This window comes from Myxine glutinosa, chromosome 11 (genome assembly GCF_964187855.1).
Source record: "Myxine glutinosa chromosome 11, kmMyxGlut1.1, whole genome shotgun sequence".
Taxonomy (NCBI): domain Eukaryota; kingdom Metazoa; phylum Chordata; class Myxini; order Myxiniformes; family Myxinidae; genus Myxine; species Myxine glutinosa.
Genome location: NC_136271.1, coordinates 45360160 through 45384852, shown reverse-complemented (window position 1 = coordinate 45384852; position 24693 = coordinate 45360160). Strand labels below are relative to the sequence as shown.

Here is a 24693-nt window from a genome sequence, read left to right as displayed (position 1 = left end):
TCTTTCAAATATTCCCCCTTGCCCCTCCCCTCCAAATCTTCCCCATCACCCATCCCTTTCAAATCTTCCCCCTTGCCCCTCCCCTCCAAATCTTCCCCATCACCCCTTCCCTCCAAAACTTCCCCATCACCCTCCCCTCTAAATCTACCCCCTTGCTCCTCCCCTCCAAATCATCCCCATCACCCATCCCTTTCAAATCTCCCCCCTTGCCCCTTCCCTCCTAAACTCCCCCCACACCCCTCCCCTCCAAGACTTTCCCTCGCTCCTCCCTTCCTAGACTCCCCTCTCACCCCTCCTCCTCAAAGCGTCCTCCCCGCTTCTTCCCCCTTCCAACTTTCACCTTCATCTCCCTCAACCTTCTGCCTCACTCTTCCCCCTCCTCAAATAACACCTCACTGCGCCTCACCCAATCACCATCAAACCTTTTGTCCACCCCATTCTTCCCTTTCTCCAAGCTATTCTGAAATCTCTGACACACCTTCAACAGCCCTCCCTACCTCTTCCTCCTCTTCCGCATATTACCCGACTGCTCACCCCCCCCCTTCCCCCCGTTCTGTATCGGATGCTCCCCCTTCCTCTTCTTTAACAGTATGGACCTCAAACATCCGGGGCCTTCGCTCAAACTTGACTGATCTCTCCATACAGGTTGCTTCTGACAAACCAGACGTGATCTGCTTAACAGAAACTTTCCTCCTTCATGTCTCTGATTCCTTGGTATCTCTCCCAGGTTACTCCCTCCTCCGGTATGATAGACCTGAGCCTCGTCCTGGAGGTGGGGTTGCTATCTTTATTTAAAAAACTCTTCCTCACTTGCCCTGCACTGCCCTCTCTCCACCTCACCCCCAGGAATACCTTTGGCTACGGCTTCCCCTTCGCTCCCACCTTTTGTTCATATGTGTGTTGTACCGTCCACCAAACAGTGATGACTCCATCTACATCTCGCTGTCTGATAATATGGACCAACTTCTATCGACCCATCCCAACTCTCTCTTCCTCATATGTGGTGATTTCAATTGTCACCATGCCAGTTGGCTGGGTGTGGGTACCTCTCTCACCAGCCATGGCTCTTCAGCAAAGGACTTCTGTGACTCACTGGGACTGACACAATCTGTCAATTTCCCGACCCGGATCTCAGTCAACTGAGCATCTTCTCTTCTGGACTTGGTTATGACTAACTTCCCTGAAAATGTCTGCTGCTCTTCTTCTGCTCCAATTGGCTCATCTGATCATGTACTTGTTAAAGTGGACATCTCTCTGACCATTCTCAGAGAGCCTCCTCAGCATCGACGAGTCTGGCATTTCACTCAGGCCAACTGGCACGGTCTTCAAGCAGCCATCAATCATCTGGACTGGTCTCCCATCTCTACCGCCTCTGACATCAACTCATCCTGGGAATTCTTCCAAAGTAAATTGCTCTCTCTCATGCACAGATTTATCCCATCTCGTCTTCAGTTGTCATACCCTTCCTCCCGTCCATGGTACACGGAATCTTGTGGTGAGGCTATTGCCCAGAAACAACTTGCTTTCGTCTCCTGGAAAGCAAATCTCATTTCCTTTCACAAAGCCCGAAACAAGTGTGTGTCCACCCTCAGGAGAGCCAGGAAACAATATCTCTCCGTTCTCAGGACCGAACTCTCTTATCTGTCTCCCTCTTCCAAATCCTCGTGGCGTCTGGTCAAATCTGTTTCTGGTGTTTGTTCCCCCTCCATCCCCTCCCTCACCTCAAACGGCCACACGGCTGACTCCGCACGTGAAAAAGCTGAATGCCTCAACTCTGTGTTTGCCTCTAAATCTTGTGTCCCAAACCCATCCCTCTCTGTACCCACCATACCCAGTCGTACCCAGCTGCTCCTGGACTCTGTGTCCTTTCCTCCTGACGAGGTGGAAAAGTTTCTGTCAACCCTCGACTCTGATTCTGCAACTGGACCTGACGGCATCAGCCCACGGGTCCTAAAATCCTGTTCTTCCGCTCTTTCACTCCCTCTCTCTGTTCTCTTCACCCTCTCTTTTGCTCAAGGTCATCTGCCATCTGCTTGGAAATCTGCTAACATCACCGCTTTGCACAAAAAAGGTGCAAAAACAGATCCCAGCAACTACAGACCAATCAGCCTTCTCCCAATTATCAGCAAAGTCATGGAATCCATCATTGCTTCAGATATGAAATCTTTCCTCTTCTCCAATGGCTCGATCTCTGATCATCAATTTGGTTTCAGACCTGGTCACTCTACTCTGGACATGCTGCTTCTGCTTTCTCAACAATGGATGGAGGTCCTCAATGCCAAACAGGAAATTAGAGCTGTCTCCCTTGACATATCACGTGCCTTCGATACAGTCTGGCACCCCGCTCTGCTCTTCAAACTCTCCTCTTTTGGTATCCATGGAAATCTCCACGGATGGCTGGCGGACTTCCTCTCTGGTCGTAGTCAACGTGTGGCCCTGAATGGGTTTCTCTCATCTCCTCTTCCTGTTCAGGCTGGAGTTCCCCAAGGCAGTGTTCTGGGCCCTGTGCTTTTTCTGGTCTTCATCAATGATCTCTCTGACTCTCTTGAAAATCCCCTCTGTCTCTTTGCTGATGACTCTACTCTCTGTCGCTCCATTCTTCATCCCTCAGATCGGCAGTCTGCAGCCTCCTCACTCTCTGCAGACCTAGACAAAATCAGACTGGGCAAACAAGTGGAACATGTCTTTCAATCCTGACAAATCTCACACTCTTACGATGTCTCTCCGAAAAGACCGACTGGACAACCCTCCCATCCACTTTCTGAATAATCCTCTCCAAGAAGTTCTGTCACTCAAGCTTTTGGGTCTCACTATCTGCCATGATCTTTCCTGGGAAAACCACATTTCAAATCTGGCCTCCAAAGCCAGTCGCCGACTGGGCATCCTCCGTCGTGCGAAGTCCTTCCTTGGCACACCTGAGCTCCTCACCACATACAAGGCTTTCATCCGCAGCTCAATGGAATACTGCTCTCCCCTCTGGGCTGGTGCTCCTGCCTCACACGTAGCTCGTCTTCACGCTGTTGAAACCAAAGCATTCAGAATCATTGGAATCTCCTGCGATGAAGCTAACTCCAAGGGCCTCTCACTCACTCACCGCAAACAGGTTGGTGGTCTTTCCGTCTTCTACCGACTCCTCTCTGGCCTTGCCCCCCCCCCCCCCCCAGCTCTCTCTGGGCTCTGTCCCGCAAATATTCCTACAGGTCGCACAAGATCTGCCTGCAACCCTCTTATGGTTAAACTGCCAAAATCAAGACTCTCTGCTCACCTTCACTCCTTCATTCCTCTTTTCTCCCGCCTCTGGAACAAACTCCCTCACTCTCTTCAATCCCACTCCACCCTCCAGGTCTTTAAAACAGCTGTTCACCACCATCTCTTATCTTCCCCCATCCAAAACCTTGATCTTTTCTACCCCCGCTAATTTCACCCCAATTCCACTTTTTTGAAATACCAACTTCTGTCCTGGAAGTCCTTGGTGTCCTTGTGTTTTATACTTCTCCCACACCCCCCCCCCCCACCCCCCATGCCTCCTCCCCCCAAGCCCTCTCCCTCCCACACATCTCCCTGCTCTCAAATGTTGTGTTTGTGTGCTTCCCCTTCTCTCCCCATCTTGTCTTCCGCTCCCTCTTTTTTATATATTTTGTTTGTCTGGTTGATTCGTTTGTGAAGTAAATGTTAGCTCTTTCACGAGCCTCGATTCAGTATACAAAAAAAATAAATAGTATGTGTTACATTTTTTTGGGACCACCCTGTACAATCCAACAGCTTCTTGTGAAAGAAAAACAAAATCATTTTAATTTTGCTGGCATTCTGAAAATGGTGATGTTGACCATAAGCTGGTATGTACGAGAGCCAGTCAATAAGTAACCTTAAAATATTTTTCACAACTTGTTTATTGCATGTACATGTGTAACTTATTTTTCAACATAATCTCCATTGCGTTCAATGCATTTTTCCAGCGCTTTGCTAAGGCCTTGATTCCTCGAGAAAAAAAAATATTTTGGCTTTTGTTTTGTGTAGCCATTCATGCACCGCCTCTTGGACATCTTGTGAGTGGTCCATGACGTTTTGATGTGATTGCTGGTTTCAGATGATTTTTAAGGAGGTCGCAATATGATGCACTGGTGACTGTGGTCCCTCTGGGCATGTAATGCTCTAGAAGTGGACCTCGACTATCCCAGAAGAGCATCAGCATCACTCTTCCAGCGGACGGCTGTGTGCGGAATTTTTTGGGCTTCGGTGAAGTTGAATGGTGCCACTCTTTGCTTGCCCTCTTCATTTCCGACTGAAAGTAGTGGACCCAGCTTTCATCCCCAGTAAGAAACGCGCTGTAAGAAAGTGACGCCTTCTGTTTTGTAATGTCACAGAAGCTCTTCACACGCGTCCACTCGCCATTCTTTCAGTTCGGGTGTGAGTTGTCTAGGCACCCACCTTGCGGAACTCCAGCACGTTGTGAATGATATGGTGTGCTGAACCATGGCTAATGTTCAATTTGGAAACCACTTCATCCAGCGTAATGCGACTGTTTTCCCTTAGCACGTGCTCAACTCCTGCAACCATTTCTGGTGTGTGGGCTGTTTGAGGCCGGCCCGAGCGAGCAGCATCTGCCACATAGAGTTAATAGTACGCCAGATACCCGAAGCCCGAGTTAATTCTCCCAGACGGTGTGAAGTGATGACTATATATATATATATATATATATATATATATATATATATATATATATATATATATATATATATATATATATATATATCCATGCAGCCTCCACATATTTCTCAGCATGACAACAATTTTATCATATTTTTTGCACCAACTAACGATGTCAAAGTGACAAACTTTCAGCAAAACCCACCTTGCCATTGATTGCCATGGGCCGTTCCTTAATGGCATGCATGCCCAGGATTGCGGATTGTGGAGGGTTGACAATGGGTGTGCCGTACAAGGAGCCAAAGACACCACCATTGCTGATTGTGAATGTTCCTCCATCCATATCCTCGATTGCAAGCTCCCCCTTTCTTGCCTGTGGTCACAATGACATCAAGTAACTCTTCAGGCTGTATACCATCTGTCTGCAGTTTGTTTATTATTTACAGTTTAGCTTACCAGACAAACCTTACCATAGTCTTGTTTCACTCCCACACGTTGTAACGAAGGGAGAATGAAATAAAAAGATCGGTGAGTGAGAATAAACCGAAATTTGCATTTTACCTTTTCTCCAAGTTCGTGAATAGCTTTCTCAATACCGGCGTAATCCATCGTTTCCACATTTCGAATCACTGGCACCGTCAGACCCTATGTGGAGAGAGGATAAAAAAATCTTTAAGTCGAATGTAACTTTTGCCTTAGATGAGGGTCAGCCATCATTCCTCAGAGGGGTTTCACCCTGACTTATCAACCAAATGTGTTGTCAGTTTTTATTGACTGACATTCCTCTTGTACTAATGTGAGTTGCTGTCAGGACAACAAGCATCAGTAGATCTAACATCAGTAGATCATCAGTAGATCCATCAGTATATCTTAAAACTAACCTGTCTCACGACTAACTTGCTTGTGTATGTACTTTGCTTAGTGGTAAAATCTAACAAGCCAAGTCCGTATGCAAGCAGTCCTCTTTCACTTGTTCCTCTCTGACCAAACGTGACAATCCTCTTTCTACGTGCTAAGTACACTGGCCTGCCAAATGCTAGCTCCAGGTAAAATGGCAACACAGCTCGTCAGATCATCATGGAGGACAATGATCCAAATGTTAGTTACATGACATAATGAACTATAAAATGGAATGTGAAGCAAAAGCAAAAACATTAAATGTCGACCCAATGTTATGTTTGATCTCAATTAAAGGTCACATGAGAAGAGATAAGTAGAAGAGAGAAAACATCAGATGCGTATAACTTGAGTTATGATCTGGAACATGATTTTCAAAGGGCACTCGACCTTTGATCTGTTGAACCCAAAATTGAATCAGTTCATCTTTGTATAGCAGTCCAAACTTGTGCCATGTTTGGTTAAAATCCCTTCTGTGGTTCACAAGTTATTGTGGTAACAAATATTTACCTCCGTCACCGAAGGTGGATGGAAGTTAGGTTTTTACCCCTGTCTGTTTGTTTGTCTGTCTGTGAACAAGATATCTCAAAAAGTTGTGGACGGATTCGGACAAAATTTGGCAGCGAGGTAGTGTATGTGACACGGACGAAATGATTAGATTTTGGTGAAGATCCGGGTTCGGCTACTTGAACTTTTAAAGTGATTCTTCACCATGGGAGATAGGGACAAAAGCGATTATGTAGCATGATATCTCAAAAAGTTATGGACAGATTTGGATCAAACATTGTGGACAGGTTGTATGTGTGACAAGGACGAACCAATTTGATTTTGATGAAGATTTGAACAAGTACAGATACATTCAAAGTACACCGCCCCCATGCCAAATAATTAAATATCCTACAGCGCGGCATTGCCGGGGCGCCTCAGGCACCCGACAATACCGCAGTGCAGCTCATAGAGGCTGCATTGGGAGGGAGAGGTGTACACTAATTGATTGATTAATTGTACAATTAAAATCAATAAAAGATTATCACAAAATATTTTCTTAATCAATTGGCTAATAGCATAACTAAACCACTAGTGCTTCATCCAAAGATGTATCTTTTAGAAATGTAATTAAATAAGTCATTAATAAAAAATGAAATAATTAATTAATTAATCAATAAATAATTAATCGATTAATCAATAACTAATTAATCGATTAAATGATTAATCAATAAATCAAAAATATCCTTGATAGCCACATCACTTGGTCACTGTCATGTCCAAATATTAGCTTCCCAGCTCAAAAGGTGCCTGAGATATTGGCCAAATGAGAAAGAAAATAAATAAATGATTAATAATGAAAATAAATAAATAATAATCATTAAAAAATTAAATTATTAATCAATTCGGTCACAGAACACATAAACCACCACCATTTCATCAGAATCTGTAACTGAATTTTTTTTTTTTTTTAGTAATTAATCAAATAATTAATCGATTAATTGATTAATTAATAAACCAAAAATAGCCTTTGCAGCCAAATCACCTGGTCATTGGCATGTCCAAATATCAGCTTCCTAACTCAAAAGGTGCCTGAGTTAATGGTCAGAAGAGAAAGGAAATTTGATTAATTAAATAAGTACTTAATTAATCGCTCATAATTAAATAACTCCTCAATTAATTGATTAATCAAAAAACCAAAAATACTGTTTTTGACAAAGAACTTGCTCACTATTGTGCCGAAATTTCAGCTTCCTAGCTCAAAGGATGGCTGAGATATTGCCCAGACAAACAAACAAACAAGAAAGAAAACAAACAACCAGAGTGAAAACTGAGTACTCCCTTTCAGCGTGCGTCACTGCCGAGCCCCCTTCGGTGCCCGGCAATGACGTTTTGCAATGCCTGGAGATGGTATAGGAAAGGAGCGGTGTACAATATGGATTCGGATACGAGAATTATTTAACTTTCAAGTGATTCTTCAACATTAAGTGAGGGGGCTAAAATCGATGCATAGCATGACATCTCAAAAAGTTATGGACGGATTTGGACGAAACTTGGTGGATCGATTGGGTGTGTGACAAGGACGAATCTATTTGATTTTGGTGCAGATCTGAACATGGATTCAGATACGAGTTTATTTAATTTTCAAGTTATTCTTCCCCATTGAAGGATCGGGCGAAAAGCGATATATGACATCATATTTTAAAAAGTTATGGATGACATGACAAATCTATGTGGATGAGTTAGTTAGGTGACAAGAACAAGCCAGTTTGATTTTGGTTCAGGTCTGAATCCAGATCCAGCCTGTCATTGGGATACAAAACAAATTGTTCAGCCTGGCAGAGGTGTGCTCTCTACCGAGTGCCGTTCTAGTTTCAACTAGTAGAAAGCCCCTCAAAAATGACAGGTTGGAACAATTTATTTGACAGTGCAGCCGCGTGAGCATGCCAAAGTCTGTAGCCTGGGCCTAGTAGTCAGGTTCACTCTGTTTTTTCGTTCAAAATCATGGTAGATTAGCAAACCTATACATTTTTGGAAACGTTATTACATGGAAAATCTGAAAATCAATGTTTACATTTGCCAATTCCGACCAATTCGATTCGACCAATTCGACCAATCGACCAATTCCATTCGACCAATTCGACCATTCGACCAATCGCTTTGATCGACCATTCGATCGATTCGATTCGATTCGATTCATCGAATTCGATTCGATCGACCATTCGACCAATTCGATTTGCCAATCAATTTGACCGACCTTTGCTTGTGTGGAACGGACTGTGAAAACGATGCGGACTATATTGTCGGATACGACACACAGGACAGTGATGACGAACTCTAAATGGCATATTCTGTAATCGTGTATGTTTGATGCCATTGACTGCCTGTGTATATTTTGTCATTGACTGCCTGTGTAGATGTGAAGTTATACTGACTGCGTGTGTATGTATGATTTTGCTGACTGCCTGTGTATGTTTGGTGATATGAATTATTGTGACACATTTTGATGTTATTAACTGCCTGTACAAAATGATAACATGTATTTGATTATGCAACTTATCGCGAATATAAAGACAGTATTTTGCAATTCAAAACCTTTGATTCGTATCTTACCATTCCCCATATCACTAATTTGATACTTTCATTGGATTCCTTGTCCCTGAAAATATAGGTTTAGTATCTTTTTTAAAGTTTTTAGGGTAATTAGAGGCAGAAATAGAACAAAATATGTATTTTACAGTGGCCATTTTGAAAATCCAAAATGGCCGCCATACAGGTATCTCTCCAAATGTAAACATTGATTTTTAGTTTCCTTATGCTATAACCTTTCCAAAAATGTATAGGTTTGCTAATCTACCATGATTTTGAACGAAATATAATTTATTGACATAGTGAACCTGACTATAGTGTCAGATGTGCTGATATCCTTATTTATTAGGCATCCTGCAGATGTAAATAAACACTCGTTTTACTCTGAGTGTATTGCACATCACACATGCAGAGATTTTCGCCTCCCTGTGCCTTGTATTTATTGTGATTAAAAAAAACAAAACGCTTCTGTTCACCACCCTTGAGGCTCGGTTTGCAGGCCACCATTTACAATTCCAATGTAAGAGACATAATTACTCTTCTTTTGGGTCTTCAGGGTCTTCTGGTTCCTCGAGGTCTTTTGAATCTTTTGGGTCCTCTGGATCTTTGGGGTATTTGTGTCTTTGGGGTAATTTGGGTCTTTGGAGTCCACTGGGTCCTCAGGGTCTTTTGAATTGTTTGGGTCTTTAAGGGTATTCGTAATATTTTGGAGCTTCGGGATCTTTTCGGTCTTTTGGGGCATTGATCTTTGGGGTCTTTAAGGGTCGTTGGGGTCTCTTTTTGGGTCTTCGGGGTCTTTTGGATACAAGATCGAGGCTCGTGAAAGAGCTAAGTTTTTGAGAGCTAAGAGCTAAGCTAAGCTAAAGAGTTTTTGTGGTCTTTAAGGGCCTTGGGGACTCTTGGGTCTTTTCAGTCTTTGGGGTATTTTGGATCTCTAGGGTCTTTTCAGTCGAACGGTCTTTAGGGTATTGAACGGTCTTTAGAGTATTTTGGGTGTTTGGGGTCCATTGGGTCTTTTTGGTCTTTGGGGTATTTTGGGTCTTCAGAATCCTCTTAGTCTTCAGAGTCCTTGGGGTATTTTGGGTCCTTGGAGGCTTTTAGGTCTTTTAACCACTGGACACACAGTCATGTTCAAAGATTGCCCATTAAAACCCCACTCAAATCCCTCCTAAAGAGCTACTCAAAGCCTTTAAAACCTACGTTTATATGGAGGGAGACAGACATCACACAAATACACAAACACACATTGTTTTATATGGTAGATTAAAGGTCACATAACCATAGACCTTTGACCATGTGAACCCAAAATCGAATCAGTTCATCTTTGCATAATAGTACGTATACTTGTACCAAGTTTATTTGGAAACCTTTCAGCGCTTCATACGTTATGGTAGTAACGAAAATCTGATACACACACACACAGACAGACGGATGCACAGACAACCCAAAAACATAATGTCCCCGGGGCTTTCGGCTGCGGAGACATAACACTCGCTACAATGGGCAATTTTAGACTAACAGACACTAGTACAGAAATGCACAACTGAAGTCATAGCCCGAGAGTTTGCATCATAGCTGAGCATACTCGTGCATACCCACCAGGATTCTGACCACTCACTTTGGGTGTTGCCACTGCGATGCTGATATCGACGTAATCTCGGTAAACAACCTCTTTTGAAGCATCATCAATTACTGTGTATGGATAAGGGAGGGGGTTAAACAACAATATTGGCATATTCTGTAATATTATTGTTAAAAACACAAATCCAACTGAACTCCTCTCACACAACAACAAACAAGACTGAAAGATTAACAATGGTGGAGCTGGGCTTGTTTGTTACTTTAGTTGAATAGGATAGTATGACCTGGGTGGGGATATCAGTTAGCAAATAATGCAAGTATATATTTTTTTTGACTTCAGGCATGGACAGCCGGTTCGTGAATGACTTGGGTTAAAAAAAAAACGGCGAATGGCATACGATTAACCAATAAATTACAAATTCCTGTGGCACCTTCAGTCGAACGTCAGGCAATGACAGCAGGTTCGTGAAGGACTTGGACAAAAAACGTACCCAGTCTGAATGTTGCCATATCCAGTCAATGGCGAAACTGAAAATCGGGAATCCACGAATGTCATAGATGGAAACCCTTACATCATTTCCTCATTCTGCTTTAAACTCAATATCTCGTGGGGACATACGGACAGACAAACGCTGTTCTAGACGGCATTGCCCTACGAGCTACGCAGTAAAAACAATAATTACTCATCACCAACCTAATGCAAGATGTTTTTAAGATGGCATTAAAATGCTGTCGCACTGCAATTACGTTTCTATACAAGCCTCGATCTTGTATTAAAAGATACTGACAATGGGACAGTAGGAGCAGAGTTGGCCACATCAACCAAGGGAATGAACAAACAGGGAAACAGGAGGGTTGTAAATGGTAACCTGCAAGTAAGTTGGTTGGGTTAATGTGTGTAGGGAAGGGGGTGGGGGGGAGACACGAGATGGTGGGTGTACTGCATGCTTGAAGACATAGAAGGAAGAGAGGGATTGAATGGTCTCAGAAAGGTTGGGGGAGCACTAAGGTGATAAGGTGCAAGATGGGGCGAGGAGTGGGCGGGGGGGAGGGGGGGGAGCTTTCTCATTGTTTGGATTACCCAGTGCAGCAAGCCTGCATTTTGGGAGATTGGAGGTGATGAGCAAGTTTGAATTTTCGGAGATTTGAGTTGATGAGCAAGCCTGAATTTTGGGAGATTGGAGGTGATGAGCCAGGTTGAATTTTGGGAGATTGGAGATGATGAGCAAGCCTGAATTTTGGGAGATTGGAGGTGATGAGCCAGGTTGAATTTTGGGAGATTGGAGATGATGAGCAAGTTAAATTTTTGGGAGATTAGAAGTGATGAGCAAGGTTGAATTTTGGGAGATTGGAGGTGATCAGGAAGCCTGAAATTTGGAAGATTTACCAGGAGAGGATTACTGGAAGAATATGTGCATCCTGGAGAGGCTGAGGAACAAAGAGATAGAGAGAAAGACCGAACGAATGGTGGTAGGAGATCACCAACCTATCTGTGATCTGAGAACTCCAGGCCTTGTGTTTCTGCCTCATCGTGGGAGATTCCAGTAATTTTAAGAGTTTAGATTCCACAGAATTCAGGAAAGCGATGTGATGTTGGGGTGCCAGCCCAGATGGGAGAGCAATATCTCATTGCACTATGGACAAAGGCATTGAAAACCATGAGTAGTTCTGATTTTGCTTTGGAGGGCAGCATTGCTATATGGACAACCCAGGAGAGATCTTCGCTGTTGTTGCGGCCTAGAAGTTCAAGAGCTTGAACCTTTTTGAGTGGGTGATCCATGCAAATACATCGGTGGGTTCTTTGACCAACCCTTCCAGTGACAGGATGACAGATTTTTCTGGATTGAAAAACATGTTCGATTTGTCAGACCAGCATATAATAAATTCCAGGTCAGCAGAAAATGATGTAGCTGCTGTCAGTGTGATTGGGTACTCTATGGCACAATATGGAATCTGCAAAAAAAGAAAAGAGTTTTGCAGAGCATCAGAGGTCATTTATGAAGATGCAGAACAAGATTGGGCCCAAGACACTGCCTTGAGGTACACTCCAGCCTCCATAGGGAGAGAAGGTTCCATGCAACACATTGACGGCATGAATGAAGGAAGTCAAAGATCAGGCCACATTGAGGCATCACAGCATCACATCGACCGGTCCCTCACATTGGCTTCTGGTCCCTCGAGCGAAGAGGCTTGCTTCAATCTCTCACGGCAACGAAGTTTGAGTATTTTCCCATTCGTGTCTTTGTCAAATGTCCACTGGTTATTTTATTGCGTATGTGTTATTGTGTGTTTCCAGTTAGTTTTGGTTTTGTAATTATTGCAAACTTGTGTGTAATTAGTCGTTTTTTGTTCACACCATGTGCGTGGCCTGGTCTCTCTAGGCTTCTCTCCCCCCGTCGGTGTTTTGTGAATTTAAGTTCTTTCCTTCGCTGTATTTACTTGTTTCTTTGATTTTCTTTTCTCCACCTACCTCCCATGAACATCTTACCCTTTGTCTAACATTTTAAATACAAAAACAAACAAACAAAAAAAATCCTTTATTAATTCTTTCTCTACTCGAAGACACGTGCTTGTTCTCTCTCCCCCTTGTCTCGCCTTATGCCCTGCCCCTTTGCCTCCTTTTTCTTCCACCTCTCCAGCCTTTCCAACTCCAGTGTCCTCCATACTCATTCAACGCTTTCTCCTTCTTTCTCAAATCCACGTCCTCACTTAGGGACTTTTCCCAGATTTTTTCATGGTTTTGTTTAAATATTATTTAAATATGTTTAAACTCTCCCCTGCAGTGTTTTATTCAGTGGTTTATTACAACATGCTGTTTTGCTTCCGATTTAAAAGGCTTTTTTCAATTTCCTCTTCAATTCATTCCACTTCAAAAAAAAAATTCATTCTCTTACAATCCTTCCGTTCGACATTCTCTCAACTCACCTTCATTCCACCCCTCCTCTATCGTTTTCAAATGGATCTCTGACTTGAAAATCACAACAAACCCAGTTTGTAATAAATGTTCATTTTTCATTAATCATCCACTTTCTAAACTCCCCCCTCACCCCTCCCTTTCAATTCTCCCCCCTCCCCTTCAAAACCCCTTTCCCCCCCAACCACACCCCTTCAAATCTCCCCCCTACCATCTTTCTCCAATGCTCCCCCCTCCTCCTCAAAGCTGCCTCCTCCCCACTTCATCTCCCTTCTATCTCATACCTCCACCTCCTCCAACCTTTTACATTGCTCTGCCCCCCTCAAACAACCCCTCACTGGGCCTCATCCCATCACCATCAAATCTATTGTCCTCCTCATCCTTCCCTTTCTCCCAACTCTTCTGCAATCTCCGACATACTATCAACAGCTCTCCCTACCTCCCCCTCTCACCCTTCATCATACCCTACTCCTCCCCTCCCCTGTCCTGCACCCGATACCCCCCCCACCCTCCCTCTTCCTTAACGGTATAGACCTCAAACATCTGAGGCCTTCGCCCCAAACCTGTTTGATCTCTCCATACAGGTTGCTTCTGACAAACCAGACGTAATCTGCTTAAGATAAACTTTCCTCCTTCAAGATGTCTCTGATTCCTCAATATCTCTTCCTGGTTACTCCCTCCTCCGGTATGATAGACCTGAGCCTCGCCCTGGTGGTGGGGTTGCTATCTTTATCAAAGACTCTCTTCCTCACTCTCCTTGCACTGCCCTCTCTCCATCCGACCCCCAGGAGTACCTCTGGCTACGGCTTCCTCTCCGCTCCCACCTTTTGTTCATATGTGTTTTGTACCGTCCACCAAACAGTGATGACTCCACTTACATTTCGCTGTCTGACAACATGGACCAACTTCTATCCACTCATCCCAACTCTCTCTTACTCATATGTGGCGACTTCAACTGTCATCATGCCAGCTGGCTGGGTGTGGGTACCTCTCTCACCAGCCATGGCATCTCAGCAAAGGACTTCTGTGACTCATTGGGACTGACACAATCTGTCAATTTCCCTACCCGGATCTCAGTCAATGGAGCATCTTCTCTTCTGGACTTGGTTTTGACAAACTTCGCTGCAAATGTCTGCTGCTCTACTTCTGCTCCAATCGGTTCATCTGATCATGTGATTGTTAAAGTGGATATCTCTCTGGCCATTCTCAGAGAGCCTCCTCAGCGTCGACGAGTCTGGCATTTCACTCAGGCCGACTGGCATGGTCTTCCAGCAGCCATAAATCATCTGGACTGGTCTCCCATCTCTACTGCCTCTGACATCAACTCATCCTGGGAATTCTTCCAAAGCAAACTGCTCTCTCTCATGCACAGATTTATCCCATCTCGTCTTCAGCTGTCATACCCTTCCTCCCGTCCATGGTACAGTGGTACACTGAATCTTGTGGTGAGGTAGTTGCCCTGAAATAACTTTCCTTTGCCTCTTGGAAGGCTAATCCAACTGAAGGCAATCTCAGTTCCTTCCACCAAGCTCAGAACAAGTGTGTGTCTACACTCAGGAGAGCCAGGAAGCACTATCTCTCTGCTCTCAAACCTGTCTCCTTCCTCCAAATCCTGGTGGCGTCTGGTCAAATCCGTTTCTGGTGTTTGTTCCCCCTCCATCCCCTCCCTTACCTCAAATGGCTACACAGTTGACACCGCACATGACAAAGCTGAATGCTTCAACTCTGTGTTTGCCTCAAAATCTTGTGTCCCAAACCCATCTCTCTCTGTACCCACTTTACCCAGTCGAACCCAGCTGCTCCTAGACTCTGTGTCCTTCTCTTCTGACAAGGTGGAGAAGTTTCTGTCAAACCTCGACTCTGATTCTGCAACTGGACCAAACGGCATCAGCCCACGGGTCCTAAAATCCTGCTCTGCCACTCTTTCACACCCTCTCACTATTCTCTTCACCCTCTCTTTTGCTCAAGGTCATCCATCTGCCATCTGCTTGGAAATCAGCCAACATTACCGCTTTACACAAAAAGGTGCATAAACAGATCCTTGCAACTACTGACCAATCAGCCTGCTCCAAATTATCAGCAAAGTCATGGAATCCATCATTGCTTCCGATATCAAATCCTTCCTCTTCTCCAATGGCTTGATCTCTGATCATCAATTTGGTTTCAGTCCAGGTCACTCCACTCTAGACATGCTGCTCCTGCTGTCTCAACAATGGATGGAGGTCCTCAATGCCAAACAGGAAATCAGAGCTATCTCCCATAACATATCACGTGCCTTTGATACGGTTTGGCACCCCGCTTTGCTCACCAAACTCTCCTCCTGTGGTATCCATGGAAATCTCCACGCATGGCTTGTGGACTTCCTCTCTGGCCGTAGTAAACATGTGGCCCTGAAGGGATTTCTCTCATCTCCCCTTCTTGTTCAGGCTGGAGTTCCCCAAGGCAGTGTTCTGGACCCTGTGCTTTTTCTGGTCTTCATCAATTATCTCTGAGTCTCTGGAAAATCTTCTCGATCTCTTTTCTGATGACTCCACTCTCTGCCACTCCATTCCTCATCCCTCAGATCGGCAGTCTGCAGCCTCCTCACTCTCTGCAGACCTGGAGAAAATCACAGACTGGTCAAGCAAGTGGAACATGTCTTTCAATCCTGACAAATCTCACACTCTTACTATGTCTCTCCGAAAAGACCAACTGGACAACCCTCCCATCTACTTTCTGAACAATCCTCTCCAAGAAATTCTGTCACTCAAGCTTTTGGGTCTCACTATCTGCCATGATCTTTCCTGGGAAAACCACATTTCCAAGCGGGCCTCCAAAGCCAGTTGGTGGCATCATCCGTTCTGTGAAGTCCTTCTTTGGCATACCTGACCTCCTCACCACATAGAAGACTTTAATCCGCAGCTCAATGTGTTACGTGCTCCTCCCCGACCCCCTGGTCACGGTGAACCTCTGAGCCCCGAGAGGAGTCACGGCAGAAAAATGTGTTATTCTGTGTGTCAAAGATCAAAGGAGAAGCCACCCCAATTGTTACTCACAAACAAATATTGTATTAAGATCACACAAGAATAACAGTACAACAACAATAGTATTCAAAAGTACAATCAATATGTCCTATGATGGTACCATCAGTTTTGTAATATATAACTCACTGTGCTCCAAGTGAGTGAAACAAGAACATTCCCCAATGTCTCTTATTCCCGGCTTCAAGACGAAGTTGATTCGCTCCAGCGATCGCCAGAACGATGTCCAATCGAGACCAGAATCCCGTGCGGATGGCAAGTACAGTCACACAGCCGGAGCTGTACAAAGGCGCCCTCAAGGCGACTGGGAAACCCAAAGGCGCCCTACAGGCGACTGAGAGATCACACCCTCGGGTATGGACGAATTAACCTTAAAAAATCCACGTCACACACACGCCCCAGATCGACGTCTGAATGCGGTGAAAATGGTCGAAAAGAGACGAAACCGCGAGCGAAGCACAAGTCCTGCGCGAGTCAAAATGGCCGACGACCCGCTCTTGAGACGTAATGGCCCGGCGATAATTCTCCTCGGAATCCACCACCAGAAACCTGACACGCAGGTTGATCGGTCACAGCGATGACAAATCTGTCACAGGGACCCCTTTCCCGGGAACCCGAAAGTTCGCTAGTGACTCTTGCTCACCAACATTCGCTTCAGAACTCGGGGCGGCTCGGCTTTCTTGTCCGACTCCCTCGCTCCGCCCTCTTTACTCCACTTCTTCCTCTTCGTCGTCCGGTTCCCGATCCGGTTTCCTGTTTCTTTTAACATTAACTTTTTTATCTTTGGAAAACAGTTCATGAACAATAAACCTTTTGAACACAATAATAGTACATGGAATCAGAAATATTTACAGTGGATGCAAACCACCACAACGGAAGTGACGAATCCGTAACACTTCCCCCCCTCAAGAAAGAAAGTTTGAACATAGTGAAAACTTTCTTTGTCGGCAAAACTCTCCCAACAAACAAAAGTAAACTCACACCCAAATCATCAATTCCCGTGAGCAACGATAATCAATAGTTCCCAAAAATTAAAGCAACAAAACTTCCAACAACCTGCAGAGATTTCCAAAGTTAGTTCACTCTGGACAAAGCACCAGCAACGACATTGTCCCTGCCCTTTACATGCTCCATTTCCAAGTTGAACTCCTGCAAAGCCAAACTACATCTCATCCACCTCTGATTTTTATTTTTCATTTTTTGAATGGAGGTTAAGGGGTTGTGATCAAAAATCCAAAGTCCAGCAAATCTATAGCACTTTTTTAAGGAGGCCGAGCTGAGAGCCAGGTTTCATGGTGGTTGGGTGGTGAGGCCTGGAAGTATTCACGACATGGACGCCTTTAGGAACGCGGAGTTCACGGTTAATCCGTGTAGGAATCTTGGCTCGGCTGCTCCGCAGCATTCAGTGATTCAAACTCTTCCTAACTTCATAATAATCACGGTTGGAGCGCTTGTCGCTGTAGTCACATGAATAGCGGTCTCCTTCTCGGCCACTACCCTGATAATCATCCCTTCGGGAGCTATAGCCACCCCTGAAACTACCTCCACGTTTTCCTCCTCTGTAGCCCCCTCGACGCCCATGGCCTGCCTTCTCTACTATTAAGGTCTGACCATCCAAATCCATGCCATTCAAATCCTTTTCTGCATCTTTGGCATCCTTGGTGTTTTCAAACGTGACAAAGCCAAACCCTCTTGACTTTTGCGTCTCCCTGTCTTTTATCAGCCGCACTTCCAAGAGTGGTCCATATTGGCCGAAGACAGAGTCCAGAACAACTTCCCTGGTTTTCAAGTTCAGTCCACCCACAAAGAGCTTGCCAACGTTGCCTCCATCCCTGACTTGTGTGTGCTGACACTTAGTTTTTGGGTACCTGACAAGACCTGCCTGTGCAAAGCGTGACGTCAGTACCTTCCTCTTCTCTTCAGAGCGCTTCCTACACATAGCACGAGTCGCGGCACAGGATGGAAAGACACCCGGAATCTTATGCTCTAACTGTGCAGTGTTATTTTTCATGCTAGGCTTTTCAACAAACATCGGGTTACCAGAAACTTGACCAACGGACAAATCATTCCTGATAACAAAAGATATTCCCTCTACAGGTAGAGTGGCTTGTAACCCTACGGTGACCGGTCCTGACACCAAATCAGACTTCAAATGGATGACATGAAGTGGGGCTTTAACACAGCCACCAACCCCCTGTAAAAGAACACTAACACCAGTTGCCGTCTTCTCTGACAATGGCAAAATGCCCTCAAGCATCAAAGATTGATGTGCTCCTGTGTCCCTCAATACCCTAACAGGTCTTTGGTTAGTCAAGTTTCAATCCAGTGGCACAAACCCCTCTGAAATAAAAGGTTTGTAACCCTCTTGAACAAGGTTGTTCTGTGATGCCGTAACTTTGGCATTGGAACCTTCACAAGGCACTGTCCTCCAAGGACGATTTCTCGCATTTGCCAATGCATTCGGAGTTGGACTAGTCTGACTCCGCTCCTGATTTTTCCTTTCCAGGGTATAACATTGGGACATCAAGTGTCCAGGTTTCTTGCAAAAAGCGCAAGTAGGCCCGGAGGAAAAACTCGTGGTCTGCCTCGAGCCCCCCGTAAGATAAGTCTGTCTTGGAACTGTAGACATCTGAGCCCTAAGCCTCACGGTATCAGATCTGTCCTCATAGTCATCTCTGGGCCGCCCCCATGAATCTTCGTTCTCCGCACCGGATGTAGCATAACTCCCCTGGCGAACTCTAGGCGGGAAGTCAGGTTTGTGGAACCCCATCCTGTGTGTCAAGGCATAGTCATCTGCCACGGTTGCTGCCTCATACAACTCTGGTACCTTCTTTTCCTCCAGATGTACTTTAATGTCCGTGTGGACACACTGTTTGAATTCCTCCACCAAGATCAATTGTCGCAACAGGTTGAAGTCTTTCCCAATCCCCTTCGAATCACACCACCGATCAAACATGGTTTCCTTCACTCTGGCAAACTCCACATGGGTCTCACTCTCCCTATTCCTGGCATTCCGGAATTTTTGCCGGTAAGCTTCAGGGACCAATTCAAAGGCTTTGAGAATGGCTTTCTTCACTTCCTCATAATCTGTACATTTGTCAATCGGTAAAGCCGAAAATATATCTTGAGCTTTACCCACCAGAACACTTTGCACTAACATAGTCCAGGACCCCACAGGCCATTTTAGCATTTGAGCCACTTTCTCAAAGTGTAAAAAAAACTTGGCTATCTCCTTTTCATTGAAGGATGGAACCAGCCTCATGCCTACCAACATCCCAGGTGTTTTGACTCGTTGTCGAACCAGCCGGCATGGATGCTACTTCTTCCCGTTCTCCCATTAATTCCATCTCCTTGAGTTTAACTTCCTTCTGATACTCCATGTCACGTTCCTTCAACTCCCTTTCGGCTTTCCTTTCCTCTGCTCTTTCCTTTGCTCTCCTTTCTTCTTCAGCTCTCCTTTCCTCTGCTCTCCTCTCCTCGCGTTCTCGTTCCTGTTCTATTCTTCTTTCCTCGAGCTTCCTTGCAGTTCTCCTTTCCTCTGCTCTTTCCTCTGCTTTTCTCTCCTCGAGTTCTCTTGCAGCTCTCCTTTCCTCTGCTTTTCACCTTTCCTGGCTCTGCAGTTGCATCTCCATTTTCCGGAGCTCCACATTTTCTTTTTCCTCGGGTAACCAATCCAAGGCTACCTCTGTCCATGTTCCCTGTCCCACCAGAGATTCTGCCACCAATGTCTGCATCTCTGCTTTCTTCATATTAACTCGGACCTCCAAGTTAAAATGTCTGGCCAATATCAAGAGTTCTGATTTTTTTAACGCTTGGAACTGTGCCTCATTAGGGGACGCCGCAAACTGTTCTGCGTCAAACACCATGGTGACTATTAGTTAACACCTGTTAACCTTCACACAAAATTTTTCCAATTTTTTGAAAAATTTGGGAATGTTAGAAAAATTCCAAGTTTGGGAATTTTGGGAATGCTAGGGAATTCTATCCCGGACGAATGTTATCAGGGAATTTAATCCCGGACGGGCCCCCAATTTCTGTTACGTGCTCCTCCCCGACCCCCTGGTCACGGTGTACCTCCGAGCCCCGAGAGGAGTCACGGCAGAAAAATGTGTTATTCTGTGTGTTAAAGATCAAAGGAGAAGCCGCCCCAATTGTTACTCACAAACAAATATTGTATTAAGATCACACAAGAATAACAGTACAACAAAAATAGTATTCAAAAGTACAATCAATATGTCCTATGATGGTACCATCAGTTTTGTCATATATAACTCACTGTGCTCCAAGTAGTCCGGTACCTTCGTAAATGGATTGTTACACGCCGGACAAAAGCACCAAATTTTTTTCAGACAGTCCCACATATGTGAGGACTGATTTTTGCCTAAGCTCCAAAAAAGTATATGCACCTGAGGGCTGTGGCATCACAATGACGTCACACAGTGTTTCAAATGCTGGTCTGGGTTAACAGGCGCTCCTACTTGTTATGCGGTCCCACTTTTTGTGTTTCATGGACTATTTTGCGAGGTACTAAAAGCTTGTAAATTTGTTAATAAGCATTTCAATGAATTTTGTCATGCTATAAGGACCTTTATTAAGCTAAAATACAGCATTTTATTGTAGCCGATAGAATATAATGTTCATTGCTGTACTCGCACTCGTACAACGCATTTTAGCTCCCAGTCATAACCAACAGAATTAAACAACTTATGTTCACTGTTTTTTCTTTGATGATGTTCATGTGGTAAAGAAAAGGACACCCCACCACAGGTCGATATGGATTGGACAGCTTGTGTTATCTGTCAGAGAAGTACCCCAGAGCAGCTTAATTGTCCACAAAATCGCCAAAGCTGTGATGCTTTATCAGTTAGACCAACAATATCTAGTTAGATGCATACCTACACCAACAATTCTCGTCGAGAAAGACCCAGACACCAAACCATATCTTCCAGACTCGTTTGCAATAGTACAGGCATTAAATGTGAACATGACATCCACACGAATCCCTGCAGTACAAACAACGCCACACAATGGGCCACTGGGGGAAGCGAAGTTCAAAGAAGATGAATGGGTGCAGCGTGCCATTACACTTCTCAAGAAGGATACCCTACAAAATGGCGATGCTTTATCTTGGGCGGCGTATCACGCATCCACTCAGCCCCCTCCGACAAACCCACCAGCTATGACCGCGCTTCTACCTCTATTTGCTGAGAAGGCCGACACTCCTTCTATGATTAAGCACAGAATGGATGTTTTAAAGTCTGCCACAGAATTCCTCAACCCGGGCCAAATCCCGGTTCTAGCCTGCGATTGTCCCATTTTTGCAAACGCTAAGTATATCCAGTGGAATTTTCCAGAAACCCATGGAGAAGACAAACTCATTATCATGTTTGGCGGGCTTCATATTGAAAAAGCTTTGTGGAACACTCTTGCGGACTTTTTAGCAGATAGTGGCTGGACTAACGCACTCACTGATTCTGGCATAGCAACGACTGGCAAGGCCGATTCATTTCTCAAAGCAGCCCACATCACCAGAACGAGACATGCTCACCAAGTGACTGCGTTGGTACTGTCAAAATTACGTGACACACATGGGACTCATCTTAATTCCTCCGATTTAACAGATGACTTTAATAAATGGAAACGGCAAATGATAGAGAAAAGCCCAACCTTTCAGTTCTGGGATACTGTGCTTCGCACAGAACTCACTATCCTCGTCTTCATTCGTGCTCATAGAGATAGAGAGAACAATTTCCATCTGTATGTCGAGGCTTTGGAAGCGCTGATGTTCCTTTTCTTTGCTCTCGATTCCGTCTCCCGGGGGTTGTGGGTGGACAATGGAGGATAATAAGTGGTTACCAGTGTGGATAACTATTCCACAAGCAGTGGACGCCTGTGCAGAACTCATAAAATGCAACTGCAAGTCGGACATAGGCTGTTTGAGATGCAAATGCTCCAAAGCCGGACTACCATGTACTGACCTGTGCTGTTGCAAATGTCAAAAATAAGCTAATTATTTCCCATGGAATACTGTTCTGGCTCTTTTTTAACAGTTTTGCTTCCTATCTCGTCATTATAACTCTCATACTACAAATATGCGTGTACTTCAATAAACACAAGGTTGCTGAATATACCAAAATGTCATTTTCTAGCTAAATGACATCATTATGACATCAAAATGACGCCATTCTAACGTCATTTTAGCTTCAATTTTTATAACACTTCGGTTGTCATCAGTGTATATGTATTTCATTAAAAACACAATTGCTGAACATTTGGTACCTGTTTTTTCCTGTTGATTATCCACAAAATGCCGTTTTCGGTAATATGACGTCATAAACGACGCCATTTTAGTTTCCAGTTTAACGGAATGTTTGGAGCTTAGCTTTTTCTTAACAAGTGACCTCATGCAGGGATTGTGTAAAAAAAATGGTGTTTTTGTCCAGCATGTAAAAATCCATTTACTAAGGTACCGGACTATTTGTAACACTGTGTGACGTCATTGTGACGCCACAGCCCTCAGGTGCATATAATTTTTTGGAGCTGAGGCAAAAATCAATCCTCACAAATGTGGGACTGTCCAAAAAAAATTCGGTGCTTTTGTCCGGCGTGTAACTATTTCGGCCAGTTCCGTCGTTAAGGTACCGAACTAAAGTGAGTGAAACAAGAACATTCCCCAATGTCTCTTATTCCCGGCTTCAAGACGAAGTTGATTCGCTCCAGCGATCGCCAGAATGATGTCCAATCGAGACCAGAATCCCGTGCGGATGGGCAAGTACAGTCACACAGCCGGAGCTGTACAAAGGCGCCCTACAGGCGACTGAGAGATCACACCCTCGGGTATGGACGAATTAACCTTAAAAAAGCCACGTCACACACACGCCCCAGATCGACGTCTGAATGCTTTGATCGATCTTTGCTTTCGATCTGAATGCCAGATCGACGTCTGTATAATCACTGGGCATGTTTCGCAAAATGGTCGAAAAGAGACGAAACCGCGAGCGAAGCACAAGTCCTGCGCGAGTCAAAATGGCCGACGACCCGCTCTTGAGACGTAACGGCCCGCCGATAATTCTCCTCGGAATATACCGCCAAAAACCTGACACGCAGGTTGATCGGTCACAGCGATGACAACTCTGTCACAGGGGCCCCTTTCCCGGGAACCCGAAAGTTCGCTAGTGACTCTTGCTCGCCAACGTTCGCTTCAGAACTCGGGGCGGCTCGGCTTTCTTGTCCGACTCCCTCGCTCCGCCCTCTTTACTCCACTTCTTCCTCTTCGTCGTCCGGTTCCCGATCCGGTTTCCTGTTTCTTTTAACATTAACTTTTTTACCTTTGGAAAACAGTTCATGAACAATAAACCTTTTGAACACAATAATAGTACATGGAATCAGAAATATTTACAGTGGATGCAAACCACCACAACGGAAGTGACGAATCCGTAACAAATGGAATACTGCTCTCCCCTCTGGGCTGGTGCTCCTGCCTCGCACCCAGCTCTCCTTCACACGGTTGAAACCAAAGCATTCAGAATCATTGGAATTTCCCGTGATGAAGCTGATTGTGAGGGCCTTTCACTCACCGCAGGCAGGTAGGTGGTCTTTCTGTCTTCTACCAACTCCTATCCAGCCTTGCTCCCCCAGCTCTATCTGTGCTCTGTCCCCCAAATATTCCTGCAGGTCGCACAAGATCTGCCAGCAACCCTCTTCTGGTGAAATTGCCAAAATCAAGACTCTGTGCTCACCTTCACTCTTTCATTCCTCTTTACTCCCGCCTCTGGAACAAACTCCCTCACTCTTTTCAATCCCACTCATCCCTCCAGGTCTTTAAAACAGCTGTTCACCACCATCTCTTATCTTCCCCCATGCAAAACCTTGATCTTTTCTACCCCCGTTAATTCACCCCAGATCTACTTTTTTGAAATATCAACCTCTTTCCTGGAAGTCCTAGCAGTGTCTATGTGTTTTATACGTCTCCCACTCCCCCCCCCCCTCCCATTCCCATGGCTCCCCCCCAGGCCCCCTCCCTCCCACGGATCTCCCGATGTCCCTGTTCTCTGCTGTTGTGCTTGTGTGCTTCCCTCTCTCTCCCCATATTGTCTCCCGCCCCCTTTATTGTATATTTTGTGTGTCCATTTGTTGTTGTTTTTTTGTGATTAATGTTAGCTCTTACACGAGCCTCGATCTTGTATCGAAAAAAAAGGAAAAAAAAGTGTGAAGTTGTTGTTGCAGACAGCAAGCTTAGTGCTAAGCAAAGCAGGATGCCAGGTTGAGTCAAATGCCTGAGCTACATCCAATGACACGGTCCTAACCTCGTTTGACATTTAGGCTTTCCGGCCATTGCTGAGCATATCCAGAGTGGAATGAATGGGACAGAATCCAAACTGATGGTCAAGAGATCAGGCTGTTTGAAAAAGAGAAAAGACCTCAGCAGAGATGATGGATTCCATGACTTTGTAATTTCATGTATAATCACTGGGCTATAGTTGAAATGATCCATGTCTGCACCACTCAATGTTAGTGGACCTTCAGGCAGATGACAGGAGGCCAAATTCACGAATGTTG

The 24693-nt window shown here is 44.8% G+C and overlaps 2 protein-coding genes across 2 annotated transcripts in view; both read right to left on the bottom strand.

Annotated features, from left to right (window-relative positions):
* Positions 1–24693, bottom strand: part of DLST (dihydrolipoamide S-succinyltransferase) — a 68359-nt gene that overhangs the window by 3379 nt on the left and 40287 nt on the right. Inside the window, exons 13-15 of the mRNA XM_068130586.2 lie at positions 10238–10311; positions 5209–5292; positions 4853–5020 (exon numbers count right to left, since the gene is read on the bottom strand). Coding sequence (XP_067986687.2) covers positions 4853–5020; positions 5209–5292; positions 10238–10311 — 326 coding nt within the window. The remainder of the gene's footprint in view (positions 1–4852; positions 5021–5208; positions 5293–10237; positions 10312–24693) is intronic.
* On the bottom strand, positions 13636–23924 carry LOC144894262 (uncharacterized). The gene is made up of 2 exons (XM_078786609.1): positions 16778–23924; positions 13636–16683 (listed from the first exon to the last, which is right to left on the bottom strand). The coding sequence occupies exon 1, from the start codon at positions 19406–19408 to the stop codon at positions 18452–18454; it is 957 nt and encodes a 318-aa protein (XP_078642735.1). The 5' UTR covers positions 19409–23924; the 3' UTR covers positions 13636–16683; positions 16778–18451.